The 12,703-nt window shown below is 39.1% G+C and overlaps 1 protein-coding gene across 1 annotated transcript in view; it reads left to right on the top strand.

Annotated features, from left to right (window-relative positions):
* CAMTA1 (calmodulin binding transcription activator 1) overlaps positions 1-12,703 on the top strand; it is a 660,706-nt gene that overhangs the window by 571,847 nt on the left and 76,156 nt on the right. The window contains exons 8-9 of the mRNA XM_053452576.1: positions 2,880-4,723; positions 10,603-10,729. Coding sequence (XP_053308551.1) covers positions 2,880-4,723; positions 10,603-10,729 — 1,971 coding nt within the window. The remainder of the gene's footprint in view (positions 1-2,879; positions 4,724-10,602; positions 10,730-12,703) is intronic.

Genomic DNA, 12,703 nt, shown 5'->3' on the forward strand with positions numbered 1-12,703 from the left:
TTTATGAAACTTTGGAGTGCCCTCTAGTGGATTTATTAACTAAGTGCAGTTCGAGTTCAAGCACCGGGTTTTAGTCTTTGTGTTACTTTTATTATTCACCAGACATACTCTTTGAGAGTGTTCCCTTGAGTGTTTGGAAGGTGGGGTAAAGGTTTATGCTACTTATTAAGTAATAATAATTTGGCACCATTCGTGTTAACCCATTGAGTACCGGAATCGCATGCAACATGTTTTCTGCTTAGGGGGTTCTCATCAACCATGATTTTTTTTTTAATTTTCAAGTTGCTGGTGCTGCCCCCTGCTGTATTGGAGATGTATAACCGAATAATTGGTTTATACATCTCGCCAACTGCAGGGTTAGGACTTTATCTGTGCTGGTCTGCAATATGTCAAAAAACACGTGTCCTGGAAGCACAGCTGATATGCTTACTCTATTTCCTACGACACGAAATATATTTTCACAACGATGCTCATTAACTCATTCCATGTAAATCTGGCATTTGATGGATGATTTTTATATTTTGGTTATTTCACTATTTTAATTTGGCTGCTCATACTCGGGTATAGACCTTACCAGTGTAGGATTTGGAGTCGCACGTTAATGTCCGAAATAAATATCTCTGGTTCTGCAGAATCTTAGCTTGAGAGCCGGGCCCTTGTTACCTAAAATGTCTCGGGCCACCTTTGTCTGTCAGCTCTAGTTTTTTCAGACCCTTTTGAATGTATGGACTGTAAGAAGTGCTGTTTACTTATTACTATATAATATCTATCGTTAAGTTGTAAATGGAAACACTAATCTTTTCTCACAGTAAAATAGGCATTTATTACCCATTATAATGCAAATTAATACATCTTCTCTGATGTTATCCGATGTGAATCAACACTACTTTTAGAGTTGAAGAAGTGGAATCTCGGGATGATCCTAGGGTTACCGGTGTCTAGGTTACAAATAAAGACCTTTTTTCCATTTTTTGTTCTGCTGGTGTTTATTCCATGGCTTAAATGTAATTATCACAGTCTAAATAACATTTCCCAGAAAATATTTAAGCGTTATAGTGTGTAGGTATAAATGTGTTACATTAGGCTGGGTGGAAAATTAACACAATATATCATTACAGGCAAAAGACTAAAAGTGCAAGCAATTTTACAAATTCATGTGAACTATATAGTTTTACAGTAACGTCATATGAAGTATTTAGTCCTATGAGAACTAAATATTTGCAAGGTGCAAATGATGAATTAGAAGAAACATTCAACAAGGTCCTTTTGAGAGTTTGTCATATGTTTGCTGCACTTTCCTTAATATATCTATATATATATATATATATATATTCTATGTACTTCTAACAGGTTTAAATTAATCACACCAAAGGCATACACAAAGTCTCAGGTTTAGCAAGTGTGTAATTGGGAAGAAACTGACAATTTCTCCTTCTGATGTCGCAATATGCACAACTCTAACTACACAAGTCACATTGTATTCTCAGATGACAAATATTTTCGACTTACATTTGTGATGTGGTTCATAAGATTTTTATCTGGGAACTTCCATGGGGTATGAAGGGCAGCTGCCCCAGGTGTCACAAAGTGAAGGGCGCTCTTTAGTATGCCCCTGCCCCCCCTGATGTGGAGTCAGTGAGGGGTAGGACCTCTTATCCTGCCCTAGGAGCCGAGAGCCCTAGTTACGGCCCCTAGTAGGCAAAAAAGGGAGTGGCTAGTGGGGATTGGACCAAACAACACTCCCCAACCAGGAAAGCAAAGCCTGCCCATGAGGACCAGTAATGACCTGGTTCCAATGGTTCCTGAGCGTACTCTTTCCAAAGCTGCCGAGAACATTACTCTTTCTATATGGATTGCCATCTGTACCCTAGTTCCTTGCACTAAACATCCTCTGTTCTAGAAATGTATTACCTACAAGAAAATAATCTATTTCTTGTTTTCTAGGCTTATTTGCATATTTAATGTATTTCTGTATGATATGCATAAACAGTTTATGAAGTATAAACAAAAATATGAACAAAATGCAGAGGCTGTACAACGTTTGTCACCGGCAAATGAATGGAATGAAATGAGCCTATAGTGATGTTTATAAACAATGCAAACCGACGACTGCTGGAAATTTGCAGAAACGGTAGACTGTAATTGAAAACAAGGCTTTGGTCAACATCAACCACTTTTGTAGTTGACTTAATTATAACATAGCTCAGGGAGCTGTTTAAACAATTGAGTTTTATTATACATCTTGTATGATGCACGGCAAGGAAGGGATCAGAGTATTTATTAAAGCACCTGAAGGTACAACAACCTTCTTGACACTAGTAATTGTATCCATTAGCTACGACAATTAAGTCTCTTTCCTTTTGGGTCATTATAGAATAATTAAGGCCCCCAATCTCTGTTTCTCTGGAACGCAAAAGTAAATCAATTAGCTGAAGGAGCACGAAATATTCCTAGGCTATCCTTCACAGAATAAAAAGCAATACTCATGACAATGTTTTGTTCAAACGAGACCACCAGGAAGAATATTTTTGGAGCTGTACGGGGGTTTTGAACAAGCAGAATCCGTTATGGGTATGAGTCTGATAAAAGGTATTATTTTGAAGAAATGTTGTCAAACAGAACCCAGTCGTGACCTTCTTTTGTGACCTTTCTTTCAATTTTGTTGTGCTAATGAGGGGTATGTAGTTAACCTTTCTGTGTTTTCAACAATAGAACAATGCTGTGTTAAGACGGCTGAGATTCTTTTTGTCTGATACTTCTTCAATACGTTTTGAAATCACATTCTAGGATACCCACAATACATGTTTAGTCAAGGTAACGGTATGATTAGCATTTCTGGACGTGTCTTTTAATGTATTTTTTCTGTTGATTATTTATAGGTGCAGGTAGCAGTGTGCACCATAAATGTAACAGTGCCAAACATCGCATCATCTCACCAAAGGTCGAGCCAAGGACGGGCAGCTACAGCGCTCACTCAGAAGTCCAAAACAATGATGTTTCTGAAGGCAAGAACGAGCACAGTCATGGAAAGTCAAGCCGGGAGAAAAGAAATGGGAAAATGGCAAAACCAGTGCTGCTACATCAAAACAGCACTGAGGTTTCTTCTACGAACCAAGTGGAAGTTCCTGACACCACCCAGAGCTCTCCTGTGTCAATCAGCAGTGGTCTAAACAGCGATCCAGACATGGCTGACAGCCCTGCCGTTACTGGTGTTTCTAGCATGGCTGTCGCGTCTGTCATGGGGAGCCTCTCCCAAAGTGCCACTGTGTTCATGTCTGATGTTACCAATGAGGCAGTATACACAATGTCACCTAACGCCGGTCCCAACCAACATCTTTTATCCTCAGATACAACTACCCAGGGACTTGTACTGGCTGTAAGTTCAGATGGTCACAAGTTTGCCTTCCCAACAACAGGAAACTCAGATAGCTTATCGATGTTGTCTGCCAATGTCTCGGAAGAGCTTGTGCTTTCAACCACCCTCGATAGCAGTAGGAAGATACCTGAAACCACTATGAACTTTGACCCAGACTGTTTCCTCAACAACCCCAAGCAAGGACAAACCTACGGTGGAAGTGGTCTCAAAGAAGACAATATTAGCAGTAACTTGAGAAGATCATCTAGTACAGATCGTAGTTTTGGATTCAATGCAGCTTTGGTAAAAGAGATAAAAACAGAAGACACAACCTTTGAGCAACAGCTGTCAAAAGAAAGTTATCCATCCACCTCATCAAACACATTGACCCTCACTCCTGGTTCTAGTTTACTTCCTTCTGGAGGGGGTCTCAGCCCAAGCACTACTCTGGAACAGATGGACTTCAGCGCTATCGATTCGAACAAGGATTATTCAACCGGCTATAATCAGTCGGTACAGAGCCCCCATGTGCATCAGACACCTTCCCCGAGCTTCTTTCTACAAGACGCCAGCAAACCTATTCCTCTAGAGCAAAACTCCCACAACAATCTGAATGACTCAAACAACACTTATGTCAACACGCTGGGAATTCCTAATGTTAAAACAGAAGGATCTTCCCAGCCAACAAATAACTGCAACGGTACAATGGACCAAGGTAGGATAGAATCAACATCTTCTCTTCAGCTGATGCAATTCCAAGCAAATTTCCAGGCAATGGCTACTGAAGAAGTTCCTATGGAAACATCCCAGCAGGCAGAAGGAAACGACAACTTACTTAAGCCTGGAGATCTCCAAGCCTGTAACGCAGAACACTATATGCAACCTGAAAATGGTGCAGGGATGAGGAATGGTGCCCTCCCCATACTCCAGGGAAATATGGTACAAGGCCTCTACCCTGTTGCTCATCAGGCCCTAAGTAACTCTTCCAACATGGAGCTGAACCTAGATCATTTTGATATCTCCTTCAGCAACCAGTTTTCTGACCTAATAAATGATTTCATATCAGTAGAAGGTGGAAGTAATACAATTTATGGACATCAGCTGGTGGCGGGAGACAATAATGTCATGCCTCAGGCAGAAGATGCCAGTAGACCCCCATATACTCAGGCAGAAATGTGCATACCATGCTGTAGCCCGCAACAAGCAAGTATGCAGCTCAGCAATTCTGAAACGGGGGCAACTACCATGGCCTACATGCATGTGGCGGAAGTTGTATCAGCAGCAGCGCAAACCACTCTGGGAATGCTGCAACAGAGCGGACGTTTGTTCATGGTGACGGATTACTCCCCGGAATGGTCGTATCCCGAGGTAAGTGTCTACTTCTTATTTGTTAAGTTGTACATCCAACCTTTAGAATATAGTTTTTCTGCATTGAAAAAGATTTTTTCGACATGTCAGAAATACTTTCTGATCCACTGAATTCCTCCTAACTTCAGACCTACTGCAGATACGTTTGCTATTCGTCTTATGGAAACTGCATATTGCCTAGGAGTATTTCTGGATCCATCTCTTTCGCTGCTCTCGTAAAGGAAGTAAATTCTTTCTTTGAAAGATTAATTAAATCCACCCGTTTCTCACTCACTCCAAAACACTGATTTACATGCTGACGATTTTCCATCTAGACTCCCATAACTCGTTGCGCAGTGGTCTTCCTGCTTTACATATCTCTCCTCTACAATTCATTCTTAACTCAAGTGCCAGAATACTCTTTCTTACCATACCTCCCTCTTCACACACACACTGGAGTGGATTTTTTGAGGGTTTTTTTTATATTTCTATTTTTATATGCTATTTTACATTATTTTTTAAATTTTTAAGCCCTTTCAGGACTTTTTCCAGACCTGCATAGAAAAATATTTGACACATTACATTCATTAATCTAGTAGACATCAGCCTAAAAGAGCAGACGTTTTGTGTAATATGGCATCTGTCAATGAATACAAGAAGGCATATATATCTCTCGGGAGGCAGAATGTGATTATTTACAACAACCTATCAGTGCCTGCGTTTGTGTCATATAAATAATTTTATATGTAAAATAGGAAAATTAAATGACTCTACTAGGGTTATTAAGATTACTTAATTTTTTTTTCTATTTGTGTAGAAATGGCTTTAAATTAATGTTTTTCATAACAAAATATTAAAGCCAAATGCTTATGATACAAGATTCCCTTTTTAAAACCCCTTAAAGCTGTACATATGTACAAAATGCCAATGAACTTTTATATCATATGCTATTAGTTGACATTTTAGTCACACATGATCATATAATAATTATATTGCGGATGTGAAAGAAAATAAGCTGCAGTTATACCAGCTTCCATTGGGTGGCAATGTGGTCCACAAATGGAAGATGTGGCCAAAATCAGGCTGTGTTTCCACAAATGGACAACAGATGGCGCCAATAACATTAGAAAGTTTACATAAGAACATGGGTAATAGGCTTAAAAAGGGATAAAAACATGCTAATAAAAAATGTAAAGTAAATATTTTATGAAAATACATCATTTTATAAACAGATTAAGTAAACGTATTACAAAAAAATGAAACAAGCAGCACATTGTGCATGTAGCGACATTGAAGTATTTTAGGAAATATAGTCCTTTTAGTCATGCAGGGAACATTATTCATGGAATTGTGTATCAGACCTGTGGAACAAGTATCACATAATCTAAATTAATTTACTATATTTGCATTCTGGAATTATTTGTATTCAAAATTTCTTTAAAATTAAGGGACCGTTTTATCTCATTGGCTGAATATATTCGGTCGCACACTATGTGAGCAAAAAACGAAATGTGCAGCCCGGGATATCCAACCTGCATTTACATTAATAGGCAGACGCCAGTCTTGTAGTGCCGGGGCTGTCTGGCGTCGCTAGCCTGGCCCTGTATTTTATATCTATTTAGAAAATGTTTAACCAGAAATATCGAGATATATCGTTTTCAAGTATGTCCTGCTCACTTTAGTTAGTGGTCACTGCTGCATGGGTTTATTAAGCGTAATTAACAGTAAAATGTTTAATTTAGGAACTGATCTACCAAAATGCACTACAACATACCAGCCACTGGGTGTCACTGTTAACCAAAACAACAACCTACATTTAATTTAATAGGACTGTTTAAAAAATGTATCAATGTATGATCTGAAAAAAGTAACTATTCCTCTCTACAAAGTGTTAGAATATCCAGTTCAGTTTAGTCAACAATTTTAAAAAAGTATCTTCAAAAGGCTTAACTTATGTTTTTCAACTTTTACTATGTAAACATGTAATTGTGTAAAAGCATTTTTTGTTTTCAAAATTCAAATACCACATGAGCTAGTCTGCATTTGGAATCCCCATCTAAGTGGATCACTTTGTCATTCCTTTTTCCTGTTTCAGCCAATAAGAAATCAGGGGATTGTAGGATGTCAGAACAAGTCCTTACCTATTAGATTTGGACAAGTGGAATTGTGTCTTGTATTGTCATCAAATAGCACAAGAGTTCACCACATACCCAGCAAGTACTATTTAAAAAGCCCCTATCTAAGGCATAAATATTGGAGATCCCGTCACACTACATGGCAATATATTGCTTAGCCTGGCACTATGTCACCCATGTTTGGTGAGTTGTGTTTTCATGGCTAGATTGCTTGCCAATGAGCTGAATCAGTGGGACTGCACCGCATTTTAACCCAAATAAGACTGTCAAGGTATTTAAAGCCTCCCCTGGACACCATTAATGAGGCTGCTGCGTGCCAGGAGGGGCTCCTCAATCCTAAGGCTTGGTCAGAACCTGTAAAAATGCGCAGCAAAAAAAATATATAGAAAGTGGTGCGCACAACTGAAAGAGCATAAAAGACATTCGGATTCCTGGATTGCTTCTAATATAATCATGACCAATATGTACACAAAACAGAGCAAGAAATCAGTGCATACCCAGCTACCTGTGCATATCAGTGCATACCCATGCAAAAAGTACTAGCTATTTGGGGATTCACGCTATATGGCCATACATTGCTTCGCCCACCAATACGTCAAACATGCGTTTTGCTGTCAGGTCTGCCCTTTCAGCAACACCTGGTGAAAAACAAATTTTCTTAGGTTTGTTTGTATTTTTTCAAAGACCGAAACACATTCTAACAGCATGTGACAGTGGGCAGCAAGTCTTAAAATGTACGTAATAATGCTTAGGCTGATTTTCAGTCAATATCTTATTGGATAATTCATTAACTGCATGCGGACAGTTTTCTAGGTATTTACATCCCGCGCTGTAATTACAGGCATGTTGTTATAAACACTCTTTAAAAGGAGCTCCTTAGGACGCATGATGAGTCATTAAACGCAGTCATTGTCCGCATGCGGCATGGACGGATCACAAGGAAATCAAGCGGCAGGAACTGTTGGTGTCTCAGTATGTTAAATACTGTCACTTAATCCATATTATATAATGAAAGCACAGCAAAGAGCAGCCGGCCTAAGAACAAGGTTACAAAATCGAACACAAGGGAGAGGTAGAACTTTTTTCCATTCTCTGTCCACAAAGAAGCCCAGAATCTTGCAGTAGCTGAGGAGTGAAACTTGATGGCACTCCAGATTTGATTACCTTCAATGATGGGCCAGTCTAAGGATAAATGGATTACCGGTTAGGTACACTAGGAAATAAGGGTTCCTGTTCCTGTTAGGTTCCAGTTATGGACCACTTGGGAAGGTTAGAATGTCTTTCTAAAGTGACTTAGCTAGGTTGGAGTAGGAGGTCTATGTTTGCCCATCTCTGAAAACAGTGAGAAGGTATTACTTTACACCCAAGCTTTCCAGGGAAAACCTTCTTTCGACATCGGAGCTTCCGTCGACAAATACGTCATGAAACGTTGCATGCACCATGATGTCATAGCTGGAAACTGCCAGCTTGACACTACCCTCATGAAAAGTCCCATGAATTCACTTTTTGAATATAATTTGCCAACGTTACCTGACCTATACATTGTCTGTGCATTAAGAGACATTTCCTAGTGCTGGGAGATGATGTCATATGCCAGCACTTCCTCCCACAGAGCAGACCTCTTATCCTACGCAATCATGGAACACAGAGCTTATCTAAACTGTATGTTTTAGTGATTATAGGCTATTTAAGGGTAATAGATGTGTATTTATTTTAAACCCACATAGCTGGAATTCTCTGCTAATATTGTGCGCTTGCCAAATGTATAGTTCAAAAAATGCTATCTGCTATCTGGTTTGGCAATGTGTAGGACACAACACAGACACACATACCCCACAATGTAAAATGTGTACACTTTATGTTAATGAAGTATGCGCAACCTGCAGATCAAATGTTATGGGGGGGGGGCTATGTGAATAACAGAAATGTAAAAAATCACTCTGCAGGCCAAATTATGGAAAACTGTAATTCTGCTTCCTTGCCAGTCGTGACTGGTTCTAGATAATGTTTATCTTCATAGCAGACGGCAGTCGCCTTTCACTCTCTGTGGGACAGTCAGTTCCTCCGATCACTCAGCAGTGCAGCTCACGGGTAATCTTTGTGAATGTTTTGCTGAATGATTGTTATGTAACAATATTAAATTATAGGTCTTTGTATTGCGCTTACTTCAAAAGAGAAACACTATTATTCAATAAAGAACCATCACCGGGAGAAACACATCATTTCCAACTGCAAAAAAGTTTATATTTTGACATTTTTATAAAATACTTTTTGAAATAATATTTTCCTTTCTTACTTAAAACATTGCAGAGTATTAATCTGCCCCCCCTTTCTGACCAAGTTGCTCTATTTGTTACTTTTTAAATTGTTGTTATTACGTAACTAGTATCAAACAGATGCGTGCCCAAAATGCCCTTATATTACAAATGTAATGCTAGTTTATTGATTTTGTAATGATATCTGATCATAAACACCGAGCCCACCGGTTGATGGCTTTGAAATAATGTGTATGAACACTATCTATACATTTTGGGGTGAATGTGCACTGGCGCACTGTTGCAGGTCAGACACTAGGTGGCGCTGTCACACCACTTAACACGAAACATCTGTAAAACGTGTATATTTGGACCTCAGAAAAAAAAACATACAGCTTTCATGAAATGAATTAATGTTCGTAAATAATTAACTACAAAAACAACATATATTCCTTAAAAATAAACAAGTTACAAATACAAGAGTATTTTGGATTTCAAAGTATTTAAAGATGGTGGTTCTTGCAGTACTTTTAAGGGAAGGGAGGGAAGGGATACAAGACAGAAAAACTCTGAAGCCATATTTCTCCAAAGCTATTATACAAACTGGCAAACAAAACCACAAGCTACAGATTAAAACAAATGTAATGATGCTACTAAATGTGAACCTGCTTAAACTATGGTATGGTGGTGACATTGAGCTGAAATTGAGGAGAATGCTTGTGGATGGCCACTGATGGCTCTAGATGGTGGCACATTTGAGTGGGGGTATTTAAGTGGGGCCATCAGCTTGTAGCTGTGTTTTGATGAGTGATAAGACTACATGTGAGCTGCCCTACTTCTATCATTCATATCTGTTCCATAGAATTCTTAAGGGATAATTCTATTAAGCCAAACGCAGATGCTTAAGCTGTTATCAGACTAAATCCCTTTGACTTAATGGGGTGTTTTATATTGTAAAAGACTGAATAAGCATTTTAGCAGGGAAAGAGGTGTCCTTAAAATACCTTACTGAAATCAGCCTGTAAATGCAATCAAGAATGCCATATTCATTATTACTGACCCAACAGGTAGAGATGGGTGAGCTGGCTCTACCGAGGCATAGACCGACTCTGGCCCAGCTCCCTACACCAAGGCATAAACTGCGCCAGACTCCCTTTAGATACCCGAAAATGGACAGTGACGGAGTAGCTGGTTTCGCTCAAACTCCTTCCCTCCTAATGATCTTGGCGCCAGACTGGGCCAAGCCCATACCAATACCATGCCAGTACGCCAAGCCCCACACACAAGGGTCATTAGTTTATACCCTACACCACCAAACACATCACATCAAACACAGAAACTCCAATGTATTGTCTCTACTTATAACACCCTAGTGCGTTGCCGCGTTAACTTGTTTTCTTAACATTCCTATTAACTGTTTATTCTGATTGAGGCTCCGGAGCCCTTTGCGTCGATGCGTGTTATTCGTGTGTGCATAAAGTTCACATCATTACTCTCATTGTCTTTTCAGGGAGGCGTTAAGGTCTTAATTACGGGGCCATGGCAGGAAGCCAGCAGTAACTATAGCTGTCTGTTTGATCAGATATCAGTGCCTGCATCTTTAATACAGCCGGGTGTTCTGCGCTGCTACTGTCCAGGTAAGAAAAACTGGTAATTATGCTCATTAGAGGTTTAATAACTCATATATTTGAACAATTTCCATACCAAAGGATTGTGTTATAAAGAAGAGGTTGTTGCAGGCTCTTCATGCATAGAAAGTGGTGAGTATATATTTCATGATTATGAAAAGGATCCAGCTTGAAAGTATAACATCAAAAGACCACATTTTTAGCTGAATGCATATTGTATAATGAGCTACATAGAGAGGTATAAGTCGTGAAGCACCATCTGGGTCAGTGGGACGTAACTGAAAGAGGTGCTAATCCCAAAATTCTTCAATATGTCCACCTGTAAGAAAAATAATGCACACATATGCCAAATACAAACATATTTCTTCCAAATATTCTAGGATATTCTAGGAGGAGGACACAAAGTACAATATATCACTTTATCCTCTATTCACATAGACATATGTCGGCTGCTTTACACTTAGGATAGCATACACTTTTTTCTGTTGATGGAAACACTTCATGATAAGAGGCTTTCTTGCCTTTGTATCTAAACTGACAATGGTATCCCACCACGCATCTAATACACTTACGGGGAGGAAAAAAGTTTAAAAGAAAACTCTGCATTATGAATTCAGCGCAGGGCTGTTCTCAGACATGCCCATATTGATGGATTTTTCAGATTTACCAAGTCTTACTTATTGTCTAGAGTCAGACAGAACCGATGCCTCTATTGGCTTGGCTGACTAGATACATAGTCTAGATACAAACAAAATACATCGTTTCCAACATTACTAATGCTTACTAGAATGAACATATAACCAGCGAGATACGGTGTAGATGAGCCGACACACACAACCAGGACCTCCTCAAATGACCACAACTCCAGCACCAGCCATTATTCTCACAAGTAATGCTTATGTTAACACCAAAATTATATCAGGAACGCTGACCTGCAAGCATGCCCAGCGCTAGGTGCCATGCAGCAGATGACACCACTGCCAGATGCCCACATGGAGCCAGTTTGGAGACAGTTCATCTTCCTAACCAGGTCTGCTCCATGTGGGCACCTGGTTCTGGACCTCTCTGATGCTCAGTGCCCATAGCAATTACCTACCTTGCCTATATGGGGGGGGTTCAGCACCTGCCAATCACTGGTAGAACCCAACTGGAACAGAAGCCAGACATTTTCATTACAACCTTTCACTTTTTATTGAACTTACGCCCAATATTTCTTTATAAATCTGCAACGACTTTGGTGGTCAGACATGTGTAAGCTATGTGGGCATCTAATTTTTCTTTTACAAACTCCATATTAGGAAACAAAAACTTACTTTTTTGCTACTTTAGCTTTCTTTCTATTTTGTTAAACTCCCAGCAGGTATATTTGATTTATGGAAGAATAAAAAAGTTGGTGCTTGAAAGCCTGCGAATAAGGATACGCTCTAGACGGTACTAGCCCTCGCTATTATCCAAACAGTTAATGGGACAATGGTCCGGTTCCATAAATCACAGCTTTTTTTTTTTTTTTGGACTGATAATGGATTTTGTTTGAGGTTTTGTGTATAGATCAGCGGAGCTAATTAACCATGTAAAAGTGACATTACAGCTTAAACCACATGGTAACTCAAGCCTAACTGCTGCTCAATAAATACTGGAGAGATTAATTAATGTGGGTGTAGAAAGCGGAAAACAACCTTTATTATATTCTGTTTACATTGATTTTAAAATGAAATTTTTAAAACTAGCGTATTATTAGTTTGTTATAGAAATTTAAGGAGACTAATATTATATTATATCAGAGTTATACTCCAACCCACAGAATAGCTATTCCTGTTTGTTAAAGAGCCAGAAAACATTATTTTTAGTACTAGTAGAAAATAATAGGAACCCTGGGGGGGAGGGGATTTAAGTCATTAGCTGCCCATACTCTATATGAGGGCATTTATTAGCTATCAGGATATTGGTTCAGAGCTAATCGGAAATCATTGTGTTCTTTTATTG

The sequence above is a fragment of the Spea bombifrons genome, chromosome 12, assembly GCF_027358695.1.
Source record: "Spea bombifrons isolate aSpeBom1 chromosome 12, aSpeBom1.2.pri, whole genome shotgun sequence".
NCBI lineage: Eukaryota > Metazoa > Chordata > Amphibia > Anura > Pelobatidae > Spea > Spea bombifrons.